This window comes from Salvia hispanica, chromosome 6 (assembly GCF_023119035.1).
Source record: "Salvia hispanica cultivar TCC Black 2014 chromosome 6, UniMelb_Shisp_WGS_1.0, whole genome shotgun sequence".
Classification (NCBI taxonomy): Eukaryota; Viridiplantae; Streptophyta; class Magnoliopsida; order Lamiales; family Lamiaceae; genus Salvia; species Salvia hispanica.
The window spans coordinates 5,967,754-5,990,363 of NC_062970.1; the positions used below are offsets into that span (position 1 = coordinate 5,967,754).

General features: G+C 36.7%; 4 protein-coding genes across 4 annotated transcripts; 1 reads left to right on the forward strand and 3 right to left on the reverse strand.

Moving 5' to 3' along the window:
• Positions 1 to 3,230: 3,230 nt before the first annotated feature.
• LOC125194474 (ankyrin repeat domain-containing protein 13C) lies at positions 3,231 to 8,279 on the reverse strand. The gene is made up of 3 exons (XM_048092712.1): positions 7,971 to 8,279; positions 4,646 to 6,367; positions 3,231 to 3,985 (listed from the first exon to the last, which is right to left on the reverse strand). Exons 2-3 carry the CDS (start codon positions 6,257 to 6,259, stop codon positions 3,650 to 3,652), a joined length of 1,950 nt encoding a protein of 649 aa, XP_047948669.1. The 5' UTR covers positions 6,260 to 6,367; positions 7,971 to 8,279; the 3' UTR covers positions 3,231 to 3,649.
• Positions 8,280 to 9,225: 946 nt separating this feature from the next.
• On the forward strand, positions 9,226 to 10,867 carry LOC125193961 (pentatricopeptide repeat-containing protein At3g26630, chloroplastic). Its single transcript, XM_048091932.1, has one exon. The coding sequence runs from the start codon at positions 9,304 to 9,306 to the stop codon at positions 10,561 to 10,563; it is 1,260 nt and encodes a 419-aa protein (XP_047947889.1). The 5' UTR covers positions 9,226 to 9,303; the 3' UTR covers positions 10,564 to 10,867.
• On the reverse strand, positions 10,760 to 16,173 carry LOC125193960 (uncharacterized protein sll0005). Its single transcript, XM_048091931.1, has 13 exons — positions 15,822 to 16,173; positions 15,206 to 15,355; positions 14,699 to 14,869; positions 14,383 to 14,526; positions 13,857 to 13,962; positions 13,598 to 13,746; positions 13,398 to 13,523; positions 13,142 to 13,285; positions 12,791 to 12,878; positions 12,170 to 12,543; positions 11,661 to 11,981; positions 11,295 to 11,519; positions 10,760 to 11,087 (listed from the first exon to the last, which is right to left on the reverse strand). Exons 1-13 carry the CDS (start codon positions 16,062 to 16,064, stop codon positions 10,953 to 10,955), a joined length of 2,376 nt encoding a protein of 791 aa, XP_047947888.1. The 5' UTR covers positions 16,065 to 16,173; the 3' UTR covers positions 10,760 to 10,952.
• An 823-nt stretch (positions 16,174 to 16,996) lies between these two features.
• LOC125194556 (probable disease resistance protein RF45) lies at positions 16,997 to 19,625 on the reverse strand. Its single transcript, XM_048092814.1, has 2 exons — positions 18,583 to 19,625; positions 16,997 to 18,369 (listed from the first exon to the last, which is right to left on the reverse strand). The coding sequence occupies exons 1-2, from the start codon at positions 19,553 to 19,555 to the stop codon at positions 16,997 to 16,999; spliced, it is 2,346 nt and encodes a 781-aa protein (XP_047948771.1). The 5' UTR covers positions 19,556 to 19,625.
• Between the last annotated feature and the right edge of the window lie 2,985 nt (positions 19,626 to 22,610).

A 22,610-nucleotide genomic window follows, 5' to 3' on the forward strand; every position in this document is an offset into this window, starting at 1 on the left:
AAATATGACTGCATCTATTGGCAAACATAAGAAAATGTTCCAGCCATTGTAACAAATACTTCTTCCAACCTCCATTTCTTGTTCACTTTTGTAAATTTTCTCCGTCCCTCATTTATTTTCCACTTTCACTTTTTACTATAAATGATAAGTGGGATACAGATACTACTAACTTATTTCACTAACATTTTATTGTACAACTACCATATAAAAGTGTGAAAAAAATACCATATAAAAGTGAACTCATATTCCACTAACTTTTTTAATTCACTTTTCATTATATTTACTAAAATTTGTGTCCAATAAAAAAGACTAAAAATGGGGGTCAGGAGAGAGTATAATACAACAATATATAAACAACTGTTTAAACTCTTGAAAGTCCAACTTTACTAGAAACATTTTGAGGCCTATAATTTAATTCATTCATCTTCATTTATTTGTTTGTGTTTTAGATATTCTGTCGGCAGCTCCCCAAATTAGTAGTAGTACTTATTTTTTGCGAATTAAACAAAATTTCATCCAATCAAAAACAAGCAAACCGAGTTTATGCTTTGAGAAACTCATTACTCGTAATAACAAATTAAAGGAACTTTGATGTATATTTTCTTGGACTAGTCGGTAGGGCATGTGAATTTAGAAATTGCTCCTCTTTGAAAAGATAAAGTAATAACAGTATGACCTTTATTGCATGCTAAAATATATCCTCTATATTTTATGTGTGTTATCTGTTATTTTATATATAATCGGTTGCTTTTACCAAATTCACCTCATTAATGAGTGAATAGCAAAAAGGAAGAGAAAACAAATGATAGTGGACGCAAGGCATGAGTACTTAGGTGCATGAGTGTGTGTTATTACTCAATCTAAAATCAGATATCCTTTCACTTTAAAAGTCCCATCTATTTTTATTTTCCACTATACCATGATTTTCTTCGCGGTTCATATTCTGTTTTCTATATAGTTCAATTATCGCACTATATATGCATATACTTAAATAGATTAATGACTTGTTATTTTAGTAGTATTAATATGATCTCGATTTTTTGAAGAAATATAACCAAACAATATATATATATGTATATCTATTAAAGTAGCATGTAAACTAAGAATTTCGAACAAGTCATTCAAGAATAATCTTAAAATATCAGTTAAGATATAGTTGAATGGGAAAGTAACTTTATATGGATTTTGTTATGATAAAATTATTAAAAGAGCCATAGGTTTTATTTGGATATAATTAGATGAGCCCTTTAACACATTAAGTAGACTTTATATACCCGCCAAGTTCACCAAGAATATAAATTGGAAAGCAGATGATTGATTTTAATACACTGTCCATCATGTAATTAAATAAACTCATAATCAAATGATCCAAACTTCCTTGATAAATATCTGTGTGATTAACTATATTTATTCTTATTATTGACATTTGTCAAATCTCACACTTGTGAGTTGTGATATAAATCAAACAAAAATGTAACAAATTATCAAGAATATTGGATGTTCGAAATTTTCATTTCAAGCAATAAGAAATAGCTAGCATGTGGTATTATTATCTATCTAAGCTAACTTTCACATTCCCTTGCAAATATACTTCACTCCAATGATGAATGGATTCATCCACCACAAAGTCTAGGTAAATAAACAACCAAACCCACTATATATCTTTATTATGAAGCAAAACCATGCATGTTATATACATAGAAGATGCATCAAGAGCCCTTTAAAACTTCAATTCACATATCCCTCTTCATCAAAACCATGACCAAGGCCACATAAAATTTTAGTCTAAAAAAAGAAGAATCTTGGATCCTGGCGGCGCCGGCGCATAATAGGTGCAGCTCTCTAGTGTGCTCATGTTATGTGCCATCAAGAAACTCCGACAGCAAGGAAGACGAGACCGGTCGAAAAGAGGCTTATAATGTTGGTGGAGGAAGAGGAGGAGGAAGAAGAAGAAGTAGAGAGAAAGGATTCATGGAGTCATCGAAAGGTGTTGAAGTTGAAGCTCATCCTCTTAAGAGCAATCTCAAGAAATCTGCATCAATGGTGGAATTCAGGAAAGTTAGCTGGTCTGATGCACATGGCAAAGACATTGCTCATGTTCAAGAATTTGAACCAAGGTATTTTTTTAAAAAAAAAAATTGAGACTTCAGTTTACTTATATGATTTAATAATTTCAATAATCAAAACGAATCAGATTACAATATTATGATTTTGTACATTTAGCTCGATTTTATTTGAAAATATCGGGGTGTGTAAAGATGGAACATTGGGTAAAAATATAACTATTTGGAATTTTAATTAGCAAACTATATAGTAGGATCTTTCGAGTTTTCTTTTTTGATTCGATATATGTGATTGGTATATTAATTAGAATGATATTTTCGAGTTGTTTTAGATGTTTGAATTTTCATTAGTTTTAATATATAGATTTTGCCAACAATGTAATTTCATGTAAGGATTCATATTTACATTTCTCAAATGAGTAGTAGTATTATTTTTTGGAATTTAAGATATTATAATGAGGTCAAAATATGAAGTGAGAATTCGCCAATATTATCATTTATCATTACATATTTATGTTTACCTCATAAAAAATCATTACATATTTATGAATATACAATAGCAACATATTTTACATTATCACAATAACTTTTACGAATTAAAGGGATATTCAATTAATTACCAACACGTATAAACTACAGTGAAAATCTCCCATAAAGTAGTAGCAATTATTAGCATCAATCGTCACTTATGTCAAGATTTATGATTGACAACTTCAAAACACCGATCTTGTAATTGATAAATTATTATTGCTACGAAAAAAAATATAGATTTGAGTACTCGATCTTGTTGGATAATTTTGTTTTCGTTAATAGAATATAAGCATTATGATCACTAACATTTTTATAATGCATATTTAACAGCGAAGAAGGAGAGCTAGCAGGAGTAGGAAAATCATGTAAATGTTCCATCCAATGAAGGTATAAAATTCTCAAGTCCTGAATTTCTAAATTAATTCCACCAAAATGTAAAATTCAGTTCAGATATTCTGTCCTAACAATGTTTTGTACCGTCGAATATATTTATAAATTTGATACTATTTACCACAAAACTAATATGTTTACAAAATCATACTCTAATTCATTTCTCACTAAAATTTGAAGCTTAAAAAATTGTGTTACCGATCTTAATTATCAACTACCAACTAAAATAGAAAACAGAAATCCCACTGAAACAAATAACGACAATCTGCTGTTCACTTTCTTTAAATAAAAACAGAGCAATTACAGCACTGATTTCTCAAACTGCAAGGAAACAATTAAGAAATGATAGTGATAGACTCAACGAATATACAATATCCTTCAATCTGTTAGTAAAGATGCTCAACTGAAATGTTCATGGATCGAAAAGTCGTGCCAAATGAGAATGGTAGACTGTCCGCCCAAACATGAAACATCGGTCTTTATGGTTACAAGAATCACAGATTCATACTTCTATAAACCCCCCACAATGATATAACAGAGTCAAACTATTAAAACAACCAACGATGATATTCTTACCCCGATGCAATGCAATCTGTTGTTCGTCTAAGTAACTGAACTGGACTTTCAGCAAGATGATCTATCCCAGAGCGATATTGTCAAGAAGACTACTTTGGAATTTTTGATTTCTTAGATTTGCTCCTTTCCTGCATCTTTTTCTTCTTTGCTTCAGCGGTGATCCATGAATACTCGGAAGGAATTGCAAATGGATCTTGAAGATTATCAATCCTGCTGCTAGACCCACCAGCAGAAGAACTGGGCCGTTGATATGGAGATTTTATCCACTGGAACCAAGACGAACTTGAAGATTGCGCCATAGGGCTCTCCTTGCCAACACCAGTTGGACTTGAAGGGGGAGTTGAAAACTCATCTAGTGGCTGCAACTCTTCAAACTTTGTAAATGTAACTATGACTCTTACAGTAGGAACTACTGGAATAGCAACCTGAAAATAAGCAGCAATTAGTTAAAAAGAGAAAAAGTGAAGAGGACATGATAGAGAATCAACAGTTACTAAATGCCTCATTAAGCTGTCCTGTAGATCTGAACCGAAGAGTAAAGAATTCAAGTGTAGAAGTTCATGTTCTCATATGTGTACCACAGCAAAATAATATAAGATGAGCTTCACAAAATTCATCTAAAGTAAAGCTCTCAAAGCCTAATTAGGTTTCTCAAGTGAATCTAATTTTTTTAAGAATTTATAGTACATGTCAGCATTTGCATGTCGTGAGGGACTTTAGTTCCCATCATACCGGAAATCAACAGTGTCTTGCTGTAATCATATAGTCGACCATGCTTTGGGTAAATCGTAAGGCTGAAATCCCAAGCCATGAATAATAGCAAAGCCAAAACCAAAAGCTGTTTGGTAATGTTAAAAAAAGATTGATCGTGCAACAAACACATAATAGACAGAAGGCTAATATGCTAACAACACTCTTCTAAACCAGCCATCTTCACTTATTCATTTACAGAACCTCAATGTAGAAGATTAGAGATGACACAGATAAGCAAAAAGGATCATACTAAATAATATTAGTTAAAAATGAATGGGAATGCAATAAAGCATATCTATCATTTCAAGGAAGATCTTGTGGAAGAACCATACCTTCACAGGAAAGGTCCCCTTTGGTAGTTTTGTAGTGAATAACTCCCTTAATCGTCTTATAGCTTTGACCTTGTTAGCTAAAATGTCGAGCAGTGGCAAGAGTTCTTCAGTTCGTAATGGAAAATCTGGAGAAAGCCAAAGAACGGGCCTTAAACCTTTTTTATACTCATTTTCCCGAGTTGCATCCTTTCTTCGAGTTCCACTGTCAGTACTTGTAGATGAAGAAGCTTTAGAGTCTTTTCCTCTCCGATGATCATCCCGTTTCACGACCACTTCGACAGAGTGCCTACCTGTCCTATTTTGACTTCTAGGAGAGTCCTCTAGAAAATCACTAACTTTATCTTCCACAGACAAAGAGCTTCTAGGGGGAGCAACTTTTTTCTCATCGACCGGCTTATTTTCCCTTCTCCTCCATCCATTGAACCATCCTTTCTTTTCTTGCTTAACTTCTCCATTCCTACAACTGTCTATGTCCTCGATGGATATATCCCTGTGGTCATAACAACTATGACGGTGTGGTATGATGTCATCACCATTTTCGTTGCCCAAATCTGATGAGTCCATCTTAAGAGCAACCTCAAGTTGCCTTCTTTCTTCCTCTGTCAAGACATCATCAAGCTCATTCTCTGTTTCATTCTCATTGCCAGAAGAACTAAATAACTCGTCATCTGTCATGGCCCCAGGCACCTTTCTTGATTTGATACTAACAACCACATTGTGCATATCATAAACTTTAGCTTTCCAGGGTCCCACCATTTCTGTTTTCTCTACTCTCCTCCATGTTGTTTGAGGTAAAAGAACTGCTTGAGTCACATCAATTCCAGGCCTGAATATATTGGTCTGAGACATTGCAGTAACTTCTTGCTGCACTTCTGCATCGGTTGCTGGAGCACCAGCACCATCCAAAGCATTCATTACCTCTTTGTCTTTGTGTGAAATCATGCATAGTGAACCTGGAGGAACTTGACCATCCTCAGAGCCATCACCAAGGAAAAGAATACTCTGATCAGATCGTTGTATTCTGAAACCATCAAAGCCAGCCAAAGTCATATCAGCCCTTAAATTTGCACCCCTCTTCCAAATTTTGTAAGTATCAGAAGGGGCAATTCTTGATATGAAAGGGATAACTGAGCTCTCAAAATGAAATGTGATTTCCATATAAAAATCTCTCATCCTTCGCATTGTCCCAATCAACCGAGGCAGCCTTCTGCACCATTTCGCCCAGGCCAGTGGCTGGTAATGCCTGACTATGATTCTCGCAATCCCTTCTTCTCTATTACAGACTGCTTCCTGTAATGCACTCCAACCCTGATCATTCTGCAAGCTCCAATCTGCACCAGCAAGCATAAGCATCTCCGTCGCAATCTCATCACGATATTTAACAGCCAAATGAAGTGGAGTTTCTCGGCTAGGGACATCACGTCGATCAATCACAGCAGCTATGGCCTCAGCCTTAGCTTCTTCTGCTATTGAAACTGATTCTGTATGTATCTCAGATGGTTCAGCAAGTTTGGGAAGGCCTGCAATAATTCTCCTGAGACCAGCATAATCCTTCAAAATGATGGCCTTATGGACAGGACTATGTTCATATTTGGATATATCAACAGCCGACATGTCTAAGGGTGTACTGGAAGTTCTGGAACTAAGTATGCTATGGTACTAGCAAAGCCAACTCAATCATCCAAAGTTCCACTATTCCAATAAAACCAAATGCACCACTGCCTGTCGAAGAATAAAACATGAAACTAAATAACTCTTGAACCTCTAATTCTAAACAAAACAAACACAGCACATATTTCAATATTTCATTAGTCAAAATTTATAGATTCCTGCAAGAATTTTCCAAAAACCAAAACCTCAAATATAGCTAGATGAAATACAAGGAGCTAGAACTACGTCACCATTATTTAATCACAAAATCTAGCCAGCTTGAAGACTTCGAATGGATCTATGATCACCTTTTCATTTACTCTTTTGTGCTTTGGCTAGCTGCAAAATCGATCCACTTAAAGGTTTCTCAGCTATAGTGACCCACTACTAAGTCGCGTGGTTTATTGATTTTACTAACTTTTATCATATCAACAGACATGCACATAGAGATGAACCAAATTCAGACATCTGCTCCATATATATAAATAAAGAACAAAGAAGAAGAAATTCCTTTGAATCAAAGAAAACCTAGTGCATCCATGAAAGAAAGGAAGGAATAGGCAGTGAAACCAGAATCTGAAGAAGGTTGGGGCTTTAGTTACCTGATCACCAAGAAAGGAATTATTTCTAGTAAGGTGAATAAAGGAAAGGTACCAAAACCTAGTCCACTAAACCAAGCAATGCTTTTTTGAAATGTTATTAGCAGAGGAGGCTGAAGATACTTCTTCCAGAATTTAGTCTTCACAAACATCATTACTCTCCAAATTCATCACTCATTTGTTTCATGGGAAGAGTCAAGAAAAAATAAAGAATGTTTGATAAAGGAAGGAAGTGGCAACGACTTAAGCCAAGCAACTCCAGAGATGCCTTTTCATTGTTCAATTGACCATTTAGGAAGAATAAAAGCTCGTCTCCCTTAAATTGTTTGTCTTGTATAAACTTGCATCTGCTTCTAAAAAGTATATCAGTCTGCCCTCGTTTTCAAATGTCTAGAAGAAAATACATAACAAACATCGAAACTATAAATCATTTTTAAACCTAGCAACATATATTATCGAGTTGAAAAGGTCTGCATAAACTCATTACTGCACAAAAGAACATTTAAGCCCACAGAAGTGGAGAATCATCCATGTAGGAGGTAGCTTCAATTCAGATCCTATAACCAGTATAATATCTAGTTTATTCATTATTCAAGACTCCAATGCAGCATCAACTATGAGAGATTCGACTTGAAAATGCATATAACTTCATCGTATCATGTCCACAGAGATTTTAACAATTACTACTATAAATCTCCCTAACATCAATTACATCTGCTATTTCTTCTAGAGCAGCCCAAATCCCCCCATATCAAATCAGCACCAGAAAGAAGGAATCGAATACCAGCCCAAGCCTAACCCAAGTTCAACGATGCAATACAATACGGCATTCCCAGAAAGCCCCAATTTTTAGCATGTTTTTCATAATCCCAATATTCCGCAGTACTTCAATGAATTTAATCAACAAAAATCAGAACCATTCACAAATCGCATAAAAACAGTATATAATCATTACAGTAACATGGATTAATAGATATCCAATTACTATAAGGAAAGCAAGCACGGATCAGAACAATTTAAGTAAAAAAAAAAAAAAAACTGAAAATCCACAGTAAACTACATAAAAATCGCATTACCTTGATTCAAGGGGTTGTGTTAAAGCTCACGAAATCAGGTTCCGTGTAAGAATTATAAGGAAGCACCAAATTTGGGTCAGATCGGACGACGAGAGTAGTTGAGAAATGAGGATTTAACAAAGAAAATGGAGTAGATTATGTAAAATGACATGGGGCAAATCAATTAATTGATGTTACGAAGGAAAGATAGCTGACAATCCGGTGTGATTTGTGTAATTTATTGTGCAGAAAGGAAGGAATTATACGAAGAGTGCGTCAATGAAGGTTGCTATATGTGTATACAGATGGACGATGTGGATGCCATAGCCATCATCTCATTTGCGGGTTGATCCGAATAATCCACACCCGTTCCGCCCCAAATTTAATACACTGGCCCCTATAGGCCTAGTGTAAATTCTTTAGTAATATATGCATTAGATTTTTATTAGTACTACTAATAGTATAAAAATCAAATTTATTATAAATAAATACTCCCTCCGTCCCTTATAATTTTATTACCATTTGACCCGGCACGGGTTTTAAAAAATATAATAGAAAGTGGATTGAAAAAATTAGTGACATGTGGAATATGAAGTCCACTACAAAAAATGGTAAAAGTGAAAAATGACTAATTTTAGGGACGGACGAAAATAAAAATAATTGACAAATTTTCAGGGACGGTTGGAGTATAATAAATTATAAATTATACAATTAAAATTTATCAAAATGCATTTATATTTTATTTTAACTTTACAAATTTTAAAATTGGTTTTGCACATCAGATTTGAATCAAATAAGAAAGGGATATTGACACCTAATACATCATGGAATTTTCAAAAAGTCGGGGTTTTCCCACGAACTTTGAAATTGACAAATAATATCACGAACTCTATCCTGAGTTTGTTATTTCCCACCAATAAAAAAATTAAGGCAAATAATTTTATTTTACGAATTTTTTATCGTAATTTCTTGACAACAACTTCGAGAGTTTCAAGTTTTTCATTCTTTGAAGATAGTTTTTATTGATATAGCCAGAATTTTTTCATTAGTGGAGTACCAAACTCAGGATAAATTTTGTGATATTATTTGTCAATTTCAAAGTTCACATAGAAAACGAACATTTTGAAAAATTCTATGATATCATGTATCAATATTCCAATAAGAAATATTTAGCAAATGTCATTCTTATACTCATATTTTGTAGTACTACTCCAACCATCATTATTTCATTTTACAGTTAAAATTCATTATTTTGTGAGAATTCTTCGCATTTAATTGCAGCATATTTATATGAGAATTCTATTCTCCCACCCATTTGTCACGGCTTCTTCGTTCCTAAAACCACATTGATTCAATGAACCCATGCTATTCACTGAGAACTCTTGATGTTTTACCGGCAAGAACCTTCCAGCCAACGCCGAGGTCAATTTTCTCTCCTCAAGTAGCCCTCCTATTGCTCCAAAAATGCGCCAATTTCAAGCAGATGAAGCAAATCCACGCCAAAATCATCCGCACCACCCTCCACCACAACCAAGTAATCGTCGCCAGATTGATTCGCCTCTGCTCTTCCTACCGGGAGCTGGATTACGCAGCTCTAGTGTTCCAACACGTCGATAATCCCTCCACTTTCGTTTGGAATATGCTCATCAGAACGTACACCCTCAACGATTGCCCGCATCGAGCTATTCAATTTTATAATTTGATGATTTTCCGAGGCGTTGCTGTGGATAAATTCACGTTCCCGTTTGTTATGAAAGCGTGCCTCGCGATTTCCTCCGTCGACAAGGCGAGGGAGGTTTATGCGGTTGCTGTTAAATCTGGGTTTCTTGGAGATGTATATTTGGATAACGTTTTGATAGATTTGTATATGAAATGTGGGGCTGTCGATGATGCGCTCAAGGTGTTCGACAAAATGCGGCACAGAAGCGTTGTTTCCTGGACAACTGTAATCGCAGGGCTTGTCCTCAACGCGAGAATGGATATTGCTCAGAAGGTGTTTGACAAAATGCCGACGAGAAATGTGGTTTCTTGGACGGCGATGATCAACGGCTACGCCAAGAGTGACGAACCGGAGATGGCGTTCAAGCTCTACACGGAGATGCAGCGTGATAACGTCAGCCCCAACGAGTACACGTTGGTTGCCCTTCTGACGGCCTCGGCCGAGCTGGAGAACCTCAAACTGGGTCGTTGGGTGCACGAATACGCTATCAAGAACGGGTTCGAGATTGGGGTGTTTCTAGGGACGGCTCTCATCGACATGTATAGTAAATGCGGAAGTTTGGAGTATGCCAAGCGCGTGTTCATGGAGATGGAGAGTAAGAGCGTGGCAACATGGAACACAATGATCTCGAGCCTAGGGGTTCACGGGCAGGTTGAAGAAGCCATTGCCGTTTTCGAAGAGATGGAGAGGAGGAATGTTCAACCAGATGCCATAACGTTTGCTGGAGTTCTCAGTGCCTCCGTGCAGACAGGCGAAGTTGACACGGTCCGTACATACTTATACTACATGGTGGAACGATATGGCATAGAGCCGAGCTTCGAGCATTATGTTTGCCTCTTTGAGATGTATTTGGCAAAGCTGAATCTAGAGCCCTCTGATCGTCCTAGTTCGTGACTTGTTCAAAATGCGCGAATACATATGATTATTTAGACGACGAGGTCGAGGAAAATACCTTGGCATCACGTCGTTGTTCGCTGCAGTTCATCGCAGACTGATAAAAACGAGCAGCAGCAACGGGTACATGTCGGACATTTTTACTAAACAAGCTCATTGCTTCAAGAGAGAGTACAAGATAGAATCAACAGAGAAGTGAGGAAATAATGTGAGCTTTTGTATTATATTCTGGTGAGTAAATATACATTTTTTCTTCTTCTTTGAAGTTGACTATACATACAGAAATCTACATTCCTTATGAATCTGAATAATCTATGAGCCGTTGGAAAGGGATACTACTGTGTGTATTATATCTGTCTGCAATTGAATGTGAATACATTGTTTTGCGATTACAAGAGTGTGTCACGGACTACACGAGCTAGTATCCGTGACGACAGCCTGCTGAGCAACTCAGGTAACACTTTTGCGGAGAGTCCTGGCAATACCGGGAGTAGCTCTTGGACCACTTGCGGAACATTTATACCCTACAGAAGACACATAATAATGTTGAGTGAGTAGTTTTGCCATAGATTTAGACACGGATAGAGGGTGTTGTACTTTTGAATTAATATAACTTCATTATTGATGGATTGGACAATTTAGCTCGTTTGATCATGTAATTCTTTAAATATTAGTATCACTAGCTCTGGAAAGCAGCAGTCAAGGAGGATATGTCGTTAGATAACGTTTACCTGCGTGGATGAGGCTGCAGTTCCGGCAGCTAAGAATTCAACAACTTTCTGAACGTTGTTCAGTATCACTTTGTCTTCCTCGGTTATTGTGGGAAGAAGTGCAGCAGTCCGGAAAGGCCCCAGAGAAGGAACCAAGCTAAAAACCGGGGTTACATTTCTAATGCCAAGAAAAGCCATTATCTGCACCAGCTGTTCCCTTGAAATTGCATCAATACCCTTCACAATCTGTTATTAGAAGATACCATTAACATTACTGGAATAAGCATAAATCTATTTATAAATATTAATCTATAAATTTCTGAGGTTGAAGAATTAAATCGTAAGAACCAGGTTACTAATGTCTTGTGCCTTAAAACTAAATGTTACCTCGTCTAGCAAAAACTCTCGGAAAAAGTTCCCTTTATCAGATAGTAAAAATCCCAAGGCTGCTCTTGTTTGGATCGGCTGTGTTTGAGAAGCACTGCCCCTAAAAGCAGGAAACAAACTACTTGTTTGAGGTTGTAGAAATCCAAGTTCTGCCATTCCTCCATTCAAATCTTCCCCACCTCCGCTCTTTGCAGCATCTATGAAATTCTCAAAAGCTTGCATCACATCTATAAATCTTTCGGCATCAAAGACTCCAGATTTTCCATATATTGTGTAGCGTAGAGCCGATCTCAATCTTGGGGATTCATCAGTCAGTAGCCTCTAAAAATTCACAGGACGAAGTAAAATCTGTTAATCTATTTTAGTTCAGAACAATATATGTAGCATAAAATTGCAAATGTTTGTAAGAGTTGACAGCTTCACAAACTATTTACCAGTCTAATAGTCCAAGTTAATTATGGACAGTGCATCATAGTAATAGCATATTTCAGGCTGTTGAAGATCTGTACCTGTGCAATATATGGATAAGCTTCATCAACGATGGCAAACTCGGGATTGCCCACCAAAGCTATTCCCTCCAGCACCCCGATTGCTCTAATTATAAGTGCAAAGTAAGGTGGTATTCTAAAAGGGTAATCAAATGTTATCTGTGCTAAATCTGATGCTAATTCTTGGAAGTTGATATTTTTGGCTCCCCCACCCTCAAGTGCCTGATCGAAAACTTTGGCCAGCACAGGCAGAATGGGATCTAAATTAACCCCATCTGGAATAAAGCCAAGTTTGACAAAATCTTTTACAATAGCGCCATAATCTCGATGGATTAGATGGGCAATAGCTTCAATCATCCCAAATTTCTGATCATCTGTTAATTTAGTGACCAAGCCTGCAATTTTTGATGCCAGTCCATAAAGTGCATAAAAATAAATTTTTACACATAGGATATGAGATAATATCTTGGTGAATAGACTACAAAGTGTCGAGCTGTTGAAGAATATTTTAATCAGAAAGATATGATATCAGAAGAACTAAAAGAGTCTGCAATGTATAAGTTAAATTGTCTATGTTTATGCACGTTGTTAGAAGCTATCCTATGAAATGTATATTTCCTCCTACATAAAGCATGCACATACCAAAATCCAGTATTGCCAGCTTCCCATCAGGAGTTCGGATTAGATTTCCCGGATGTGGATCAGCATGGAAAAAACCGGTGTCAAGCAACTGCAGATCCAAATTAAAATGAGAAAGGTTAAATAGCCAATTTGATACATCCTTATTAGATCCTCATAAGAGAGTTAATTGAACAGACCATGTATATTGTATTCAACTCTTCATCAGTAGATACTAACACGAGGAGATATTTCTAGATGAGTTTATAGTTGTACATCTATGGAAATCGCTAATAGATGGAGTATATAACATAATTTCTGCCCATTTCTAGATGCATGTGAAGGTAGACTATGAACAGTTAAAACAAAAATTACCTGCTTGAGGTAGCATATAACTCCAACATTTACCAGCTCTCCGACATCACTTTCAGTACTTTGTGACAGCTTCTCCCCATCTATCCACTGGGTTGTAAGAACCTTCCTTGCTGTGTATTTAGTGTATGTTTTTGGCACAACTACCTATAAAGCATAACGCCATTAGAGAAGTGGAAATCACCAAGCAAATTCCTCTATTGTTGGATAGTCATGTCATTTGCTACACCAAAAAATTGAACTATTGCAGAAAAATCACCTGAGGAAGGTCCTTCCTCATCATTTCAGCAAATATAGTTCCATTCTCCCCCTCGTTAATGTAATCCAGCTCTTCAAAGAAACGAGCAGCCCACTCGTCAACTAATCCCACGACATCCACGGAGACCTGAAAGAAATTGTGGTATGACTCAACTATCCATTTCAAGGTAATATAAGAACAGCAAAAAGTATAATTAGTACCTGAGGGAATTTTCGAAGAAAAAGACCCAAGTTTCTTATGATGAACAGATCAATTGTTACAGTCTCCAGAACAAAAGGCCTCTGCACCTTAACAGCAACAAGATCCCCATTTTCTTTTAGCCGGCCCTTGTAGACTTGGCCAAGAGAGGCTGCAAATGATTTCCAGAAGAAGAGAAATCATAAGACTATCAGTTATTCAAACATAGCAAGACAATCAGAACCTAAATCAGTAATAACGGCTCAAATCCTTTGAGATTACCAGCAGCAATAGGAGAAGGAGAAAGCTCGGAGTAGATATTATACCACGGCTCTCCGAGCTCTTCTTCAATAAGAGCCATTGCCATGTCATCTGGAAAGGATGGGACCTATAAACACAATGGATTAGTTGGTTGGTTGGTTGGTTGGTTGGTTACTGAAGAATGGAAAAAAAGAAATAACACTAGCTAAATATTCTCTCTTGAATATCAGTCACTTTCATAAAGCAAGCTAAGGTAGAGTTTTGAGCATTTGAAATACACTTTAACTTGACGAACACGCATCTTTCAAATAATTGATGCAAAGGAGAAGTTAAACTCAAATCACAGCTAAAAAATATCAGAACCCTGTAAACTAGTAAATATAAAACACAGCAATATATATTTGTTACTGGTATAAGAACAGAGGATGAAATTTCTGAATTAGTGAACTGAGAATCCAACCTTTGCACAACTTTCCAAATAAACTAGCTGTATCACAATTAGAACAGATGGGGCTATATTTAATGAAACTCAAGTATAAAATGTCACCTTATCACAAAGTTTCTGTAGTTCAGTCATAGCAGTAGGTGATAATATATCAGGTCGGATGCTCAATGCTTGTCCAAGTTTTATGTATGCTGGACCCAAAGATGTAACAATTTCCCTCAATTCAATAGCTCGGGTGACTTCATTCTGCGTGGAAAGAGAAAGCAAATCAGAATAGTTTAAATAGTTTCTGGTGTAGCACATTTGAATATTGTGAAGGACAATCAAGTTATGAATATCTTTCCATGTATTCTTGAAGAAGAAAAGAATGCACTTTCTTCGTAATCTGAAAATGAGAAACGGGGCTGGGTCTTCTTACCTCCTTTATTTTATTGTTTATTAGATCCCAGAGGAGACGGGAGAGAAAGCCTCCAGCAACAGACGTTAACTGAACAATACGAGTCGCAACAGCTCGTGGCCTTTTTCCCCAATAAGCAGCGATCGTATCAGGATTATACACCATTGGTAAAAATTCACTACTCTCGTCAACCTGAAGAAGTTGAAAAGCTCAATCACTTGATTAAAACGGCAGCCCTGTACAATATACATGCTAAATGAAGCCTTCTAACCCAGTAGTTTCAACAAATAAATGTTTATACCTAGTAGTTTTGCCAGCAATATGGTCAAAATTAATCCTTGAATATATTTTGAATAGCTTCAGTGAAAATTTAGAACATTCTGTGAAATATCAGTAACAAGTTACATGAAATTAATCTCTCATATTTTTATCTATTTATTTGAACATTCATTTTAGCAACTTAGAATTATGAGAATAATTCTGACGTAGCATGGCAATGAAAATAAACTTGAAATTCATCCGACAGACCTCAACTAGACGGAGATTGACATCATCCTCAGCAAACAAAGAGTCCTTCAGATTCTGGCCGCGAAGACCTCTCATGAGACTGGCCAACTGCTCGTTTTCCTCCATCTGCGCCCTCACCCTTTTGATCTCCTGCGAAACATCTTGCATCCGCTGCCATTTCCAAATCAAACAATGGCTTTAATCACCACCTCAATGCATTATCTGCATATAACTTCTCTAGAGGTCGCAGGAATTGCATCAATCACATCCATTTTAGCATTTTTTTTGGTTTCTAAGTGACTAATGCATATGAAATAGAGGAAAGAACTTATAAACAAGTTCAATCTCTATCAATTGTCCCACTAACTATTTGTTTGAATATTGAGATTTTGAAAAGTAAAATCTTCACTTATAAGTTTCAAAATTTTAGTCTCACAAAAACTTGTCATTCTTGAATTTTATGTGGCGACCACAATTCTGCCGCTGCCCTTTCCATGAACCAAAATTTAAACAATAATTCAATAACTTTTTTCACAAAACAGCTTCTTACCAAGAATAAAAAAACTAAAACCCAAAAAAAAAACAATTTTTTTTTCAACACTCAGCAAGGTCAAATTTTACCAAATAAAAAACCTACAGTTGATGTGCCGTTGACCATCTTGAAGGGCGCCGGCTTAGCAGTCCCATTAACAGAACTGGGCGGCTTGGTATCCGACGGCTTAGGCTCGGTGGCGACGGCTCTCACGACGGCATTCCGCCTAATCCTCGGGAAAAATCGGTGATTTCTGGACCTGCAATTCCAGGCGGCAGCGGAGGAATACGGCGAGGCTCGATGGAGATGATCGATTCCGCAGTGGGCGAGCTGTGCAGCCGCGTCCATGGCGGAAACCTTTCACAGCTGCAACTCAAATCGAGGAGGAAGAAAATTGAGAATTGGAGAGGTGATGAAGCGCAAATTTGAGTGTGTGCTGTGCGTTTTTTAGGTGAATTGCTGAAAGTGTGAGTAGTTAAATCAGCAAGCAGGAAAATACGTGGAGGAATCACAGCCCGCCCATTTTTATTTTATTCAATTTATTTTATTGTTGCCTGCGAAATTCGTTGCCGTTCATTTTTTAAGTAATTAATATTGTATCCTTCATTATTTATTTCTTTTTGTGTGGTACACTGTGTACCGCAGAGTGCAGACATTCCAAATTTTTAACGAATTGGTGATTCGGTTTGGAGCGGAAAAGTTGATTGGGTGTGAATATACCACTCCATCCTTTCCACATTTCTTAAGGGTTTCCAATATAAAAATTTAAGAAATTTATGTTTATAGGGAGTTACATAGAGATAATAAAAATAGGAGAGATAAAGAGTATAATTGAAAATAAAATAAATGCGACTGAATGCTTTATGTCCAATTACAAAGAGAAATGATTAAAAATTTCGAGTAACTTGTGACGACTCAAACTGGAATACAACTTGTTTAATATGGGTTGGAGGGAGTACAAATTTCACTAAAATGTCTCTTCCAAGCTAATTTGGTATTTTCGTAGCGTTGTTTGCAATTGCAATTACAAAAAGTGAAGTAGTTACGCCAAACCGAAAAGGTTGCGTTTTACTTATATAAATAGTACAAAATGGTGCAAATCGAATAGCAAACTCAATCTTTACCGGTTTCAATACAAGCTTTGCACATAGCCTGCTCGCTCAACAGTGGCTATCTGCTAGATAAGAAGTAGTAATGGCTCAAAAAGATGAGGCCCATTCAAATACAATTATAGTACATGGATTCATCAGAAGAAAATAATACTAGCACATAAACATAAATCACCTTGGGTCCATCCTCCCCACCTCCCTCCCTTGCAGCCACAGACTCTGCAGCCGCGGAAACTTGCCCAACTCCAACATCAAGTCTCCCTCAACCTTGCAATACCGGATATTCAAATCGACTACATTCTCAGCCATCCCTTCCTCGTAGCATGGGAAGCCAGCGCCAACGACTTTGCACGTGTACAATTCCAAGCTTACTAATGAAGGACACATCAACGTGTTCTTTAAAACATCCGAGCTGAGATCACAGTGGTTAACAACGAGATGCAACGATGATATGCTCTTCTGCTGGATGATTGCTGACAAGCTATCCATATCATGAACTGTAGCAAATACTTCCTTTAGGCTGTTCAGTTTGAGGATGTCTTTCACCCGAACAGTCTTGCTGTCGATTTGTTGCAATGTCTCCAGCTCGTCTAGACCATCTAGTCTTAGTTTCTCCCTTTCAGTCACTTCTAGCCAGCCTAGCCTTGGTTTCTCTACTTTAATCACTTGTATATCCCTTGGGAGAAACAAATGCTTTAGTCTTTTCATCTTCCATAACACATTTGGCAATCTAAGAACAGCACCCCATGCTCGCAGTTCTAAAGTCTGCAGGTATGGCATGTTGCATACGAACTTTGGTAGCTCTCTCACACCGGAATCCATCAAACTCAAGTATCTCAAAAGGATTAGTTTACCCACCTTGCTTGGTAACTTATCTCCCGTAAACTTAAGTATCCTTGAACTATGCAATGTCTGTTCAGAACCAATCGTCCTATCTTCGGAGCCAATTCTTTGGAAAGAAAGGCCACCCTTACTGAGAGGCATAAAGGATCTAACTCTGCTTATCAGATTGAAAATTGTTGAAGTTGTGTCAATGTGTTTGAAGAGCTTTTCTTCTTCAACCTTTGATGAGCAGAGCTCTAGCATCAACTCATGTAGTTGGCACGAATCAAACTTGTGAAGTGGAGAATCTCCTTTCTGCACTTGAACCATATGCCTTGTAGCAAGTTCAGCTAGATATCTCTCGGCCACGTCTCTTAGAGTCTCGTTAGGGCCTTTATCGTGGTGTGAAATGAAGCCTTCAGCCATCCACATTAAATACAATCTATCTGTTTTAATCTCTTCATGCTCAGGGAAGCATGCTAAATAGAGGAAGCATGGTTTCAAGTAATAAGGCAAGGCATCATAGCTCAACTCCAACACATGTTTTACTCTTTTGTATTCTTCAACACCTTCTACACGATTCAAATTCATATTCACCTTCTTCCATTCTGCCAAAATGTCTCCTTTTTTGTGGAGCAAAATTCCTCCAATGACAGAAATTGCTAGTGGTAACAGGCCACATTTTACCACAATTTCTCTTCCAATATTTTCCAATGTTTCAGCTGCCACAGTGAAAAAGAATTGGATTAATGTATTTGTTACTATTAGTCCCATTCTTCCACTATATAATCATACAGCAAACACACTAGTCAACTGAGAAAATACACTAGTCTTAATAAATTATGTCTAGAGTTGTCATCACATATAACTGCAAATGCACATACTTGATCTAAACAGAAGAAATCACAAAAGAAGAGACATAAAAACAAACTCACCTGAACCAAAATCTTGGGGAAGTGCTATTCTCTTCAGTAGTTCCCACCCTTCATCTTCTGTCATAACTCCCAGCTTGTAAAGATGATCACATTCTTCACTACCAACACTCTCAGAGCAAGTGATGAGGAACACGTTACAATTAATCGGAAAAGCCTCCCTCATGATCTCCCAACCATCGTTTTTCCAAATATCATCGATCACAACCAGACTCTTCCTCTTCTCCACAAATTTGTAAATTTGTCGTACCAAATAATCAACCTCCTTGCTATCGTGTCCATACGAGTTGGGATCAAGTTGCTTCAAAATCTCGGCCAAGACGGCCCTAGGCTGAAAGTCTCGGTGGATGCACACCCATGCTCGAACATAAGAGTGGAGGTCAGCATGGTTGTAAATCCTTCTAGCAAGGCTCGTCTTTCCAAGACCGCTCATCCCGGATATCTTCACCACTCGTTGCCTCGTGGATTCATCCTTGATCATGGAGAGTAAAAGCTCTATGTCCTTCTCCATCCCCACAAAAGGATGATCAAGAGACATTGCAGTCGAAAGCGATGAGGCTTCGGTTTCACGTCCCAACTCCATGACTAGGCTGTTGGTGAGATAGGAGAGGCCGGATATTATGTCCCGGGTGTCTCTCCTGACCTTGTCGACGCTGTAGAGCTCGCGCAATACGCAAATGTATCTTTGGAGCTTTTCCATATGATCGGCTTCTTGGTTGAATGCGGCTTTCACGGCATAGGATGTTTCTAGAACATTCTCAGCTTTGGAAGCAAGATTTTTTAGTTGGGTGATGTGATCCTTTAGAGTGGGAGAATCGTGTCTGCTGCTGTCGGCTTTCATCAACAATGAATGGATGTTTCGAAGATCTTTCTTTGCTTGCTCTGCTTCATCGCTCGCGCCCACCAAATGCTCGATTTCTTCGACGAGCAAATCGTCGAGGCTTTGGAGAAACACATTTGCAACTGATTCTACCATTTTTTCTTGTTTTCTTTTTTCCAATTAGAGCAAATTTTTGTTGCAATTGTGGTTTCTTGACAGAGAGATGCAGATAGATAAGTGATAAGTCTTTCAAGTCTTTGGTTGACTTAGAAAATGGAAAGATATTGATTTTAATTCTTAAAAAGACTTTTCAACTATCTTGCTTTTAGGTATGATTATGAAGATAGCAGGAAAAGTCTTGGCTGTCTTAATTGACTATTCCGTCTTTAATTATCATAAGAAAATCTGCCTGTCAAACTCAATCGCTAATAAATACTCCCTTTTTAGAATGAAACATTTTCCTTTTTTTATCATCTCATTAAAATGAAATGTTTCTTAAAATAAAAGTAATTATATCTTTATTTTTTCCTCTCGCTTATTTTACTCTCTTTTCTTTAACTCACAAAACAATTTCTTCTTTAACTCACAAAACAACACTACATAAAATCTTGTGCCGAAAAACAAACGTTTCATATTTATTGGGACGGAGGGAGTATAGATTAAGACTGGATCCAATATATTGAACCCAATTTAGTGATTTAACTAAATATTTTTGGAGTAATATACTCCCGTTTCTCTGGTTGATTTATATTGTTTTGAATACCCCTAGAAATATGATCATCTTTACTAATACCTTCGTCCACAATAAGTGTCACGTTTTACAATTTCAGTCCGTCCTATAATAAGAGTCACATTTTATTTTTATTATAAATAGTAAGTTGACACTATATTCCACCAACTAATTCTACTCACATTTATTATAAAACTAATATATATAAGTGGGACCTATAATCAATTAACTTATTCAATTAATTTTTTTTTATAAATTTTAAAACTCGTGCTCACACTAAATGTGACATTGAACTTGGGACGAGATAGTAACATAAAGCATTAAGCATTGTATATGGGCTTCAATACATAAAATTTCTCGGCCTACTATTATAACAGGCCCAATTAGTTGGTCTAACAAATCTAGGTGTATTGTCTATATACCTCTCTCTCTCTCTCTATTCCTCTCTCACACGAAGCCCATGTGACACACATTTTTGTAAGAATTGTGGTTTCTGGACATCGAAATTCAGACATGTCTTTCTAGTCTTTGGTTTGACTTTTGGTCATAACAGACTTTTCACTATTCTGGAAAATGGAAGGAGCAAGGTAAAATATATTAGCTTTAGCTGTCTTTATTGACTTTTCTGTCTATAGCTAGAATACGACTGATTCCGATATATTGAACCAAATGAAGTGATTTAACGCATTATTTTTGGAGCAAAATACTCCCTGTCTTTATAAGTGATTTATAGTAGGAGTATTCTTTATTTCAACACCCCTACATAAGTGCAGTATATTTTATGTTTTATCAAAATTAACATTTTCAATGCAGTAGTTAATTTATTCTGTTTTAATTATTTTATTTCTTCCGTTTAACTTATTAAAAATCATTTTACAAATTCTTGTCTCCCAAAGAATAATGTCACTTAATTTAAAAACTGAATGATCTTCAATTTGAAAAGAGTGAAGGCCAAAATTGGTCCTGAACATATGTTCACTTTATCATTTTGGTCCTGAACTTTATCTTTTGAATTTTTTGGTCCTATACATTTCAAATCGGATCACAATTGGTCCTCCGTTAATAATTCCGTTAATATTTAACGGTCAACGATTTTAATCACGATTTTGACCAACTTAAGCAATTTTTAATTATTTAATTATCAAAATTATTTTTTAAATAAAATCATAAATTATCTATTCCAAATCACATTCATCTTCTTCCTCCACTTTCATCAATGGCCGTGGAAGATTTTCACAAAAATATGCTGCTCAAAAAAACGACAGCTACAGCCACCATGAGCATAGCCACACCCCCACTCTCCTCCCTCTTCAAACCCCCTTTCTCCTTCCCCAATCTCAAACCCTTCATTTCCCCTCACAAATTCCACACCTTCAAACCCTCTCCTCTCAGAATGAGCTGGCTCAACAAGCTCGGCTTCGGCCTCCGCTCCGCCGCCGATTCCTCCGTCGAATCCTCCTCCTCCGCCATAGCGCAGGGTCCCAACGACGACATCCCCGCTCCGGGCCAGCAGTTCGCCCAATTCGGATTGGGCTGCCATCGCAGATTTTTGCGCCGGTGGGGGATAAGATAAAAGAGGAGGCCCAGCGGCAGAGCGGCGTCGTGCCGGAGAGGTAGTGACGGCGTGACGGGTTCACGGTGAAAATCTTCCGCTCCCTCCCCCATTAATGAAAGTGGAGGAAGAAGATGAAAGTGATTTGGAATAAATAATTTATGATTTTATTTGAAAAATAATAATAATTTTGATGATTAAATAATTAAAAATTGCTTAAGTCGGTCAAAATTGTGATTAAAATCGTTGACCGTTAAATATTAATGGAATTATTAACGGAGGACCAATTGTGATCCGATTCAAAATATACAGGACCAAAAAATTTAAAAGATAAAGTTTAGGATCAAAAAAATAAAATGGACGGTACCAATTTTGGCTTTACTCGTTTGGAAATCTTTGAACATCTTAACTTTGGTACTGCTGAAAATTGTATTTGGGCTTCAATACATGAAATTTCGGCCCAATTAATAATTAGTTCTCTTATCATATTTCTCTCTCCAAACACACATAATGACTGAATCAGTGTATACTTTAATTCCTTATTGTTACTTCTAATATTTTCTCCAAAAAATGATCTTTAATGAGAAAAAGAAGTAGTATAAATTAAATAAGAGCCAAAATATTTCATCCAGTGCAAAATTGATAAATTCATTGAAAACTAATTTACATATAGAATTTAATAAAATAATGCAGCATTAATTTTAATTTAATTTGTTTGCTTCAAATTATAACAAATAATTTGTTATAGTCTATGACTCTAGCTGACAGTTCCCGTGGAATTGATCTTACGCGCTATCGCAATTTTTATATTATAGTCTATGACTCTGTGGAGAAAGCAAATATTTTTGTTGGACTATATAGTAGCTCCAATCACGTGCCAAATTCAAATGCAATATACCTGTACATTTTTGCAATTTTGGACTATATAG

Coding starts and splice junctions, on each gene's coding strand:
- LOC125193960 (XM_048091931.1), bottom strand. CDS start 16,064: ATGGACGCGGCTGCACAGCTCGCCCACTGCGGAATCGATCATCTCCAT. Junction 12,544..12,790: donor GCTGGCAATACTGGATTTTG/GTATGTGCATGC, acceptor CAAAAATTGCAG/GCTTGGTCACTAAATTAACA. Junction 11,088..11,294: donor CTGCAGCCTCATCCACGCAG/GTAAACGTTATC, acceptor TGTCTTCTGTAG/GGTATAAATGTTCCGCAAGT.
- LOC125193961 (XM_048091932.1), top strand. CDS start 9,304: ATGAACCCATGCTATTCACTGAGAACTCTTGATGTTTTACCGGCAAGA.
- LOC125194474 (XM_048092712.1), bottom strand. CDS start 6,259: ATGTCGGCTGTTGATATATCCAAATATGAACATAGTCCTGTCCATAAG. Junction 3,986..4,645: donor AGGGGACCTTTCCTGTGAAG/GTATGGTTCTTC, acceptor GCTTATTTTCAG/GTTGCTATTCCAGTAGTTCC.
- LOC125194556 (XM_048092814.1), bottom strand. CDS start 19,555: ATGGTAGAATCAGTTGCAAATGTGTTTCTCCAAAGCCTCGACGATTTG. Junction 18,370..18,582: donor TCCCCAAGATTTTGGTTCAG/GTGAGTTTGTTT, acceptor TCACTGTGGCAG/CTGAAACATTGGAAAATATT.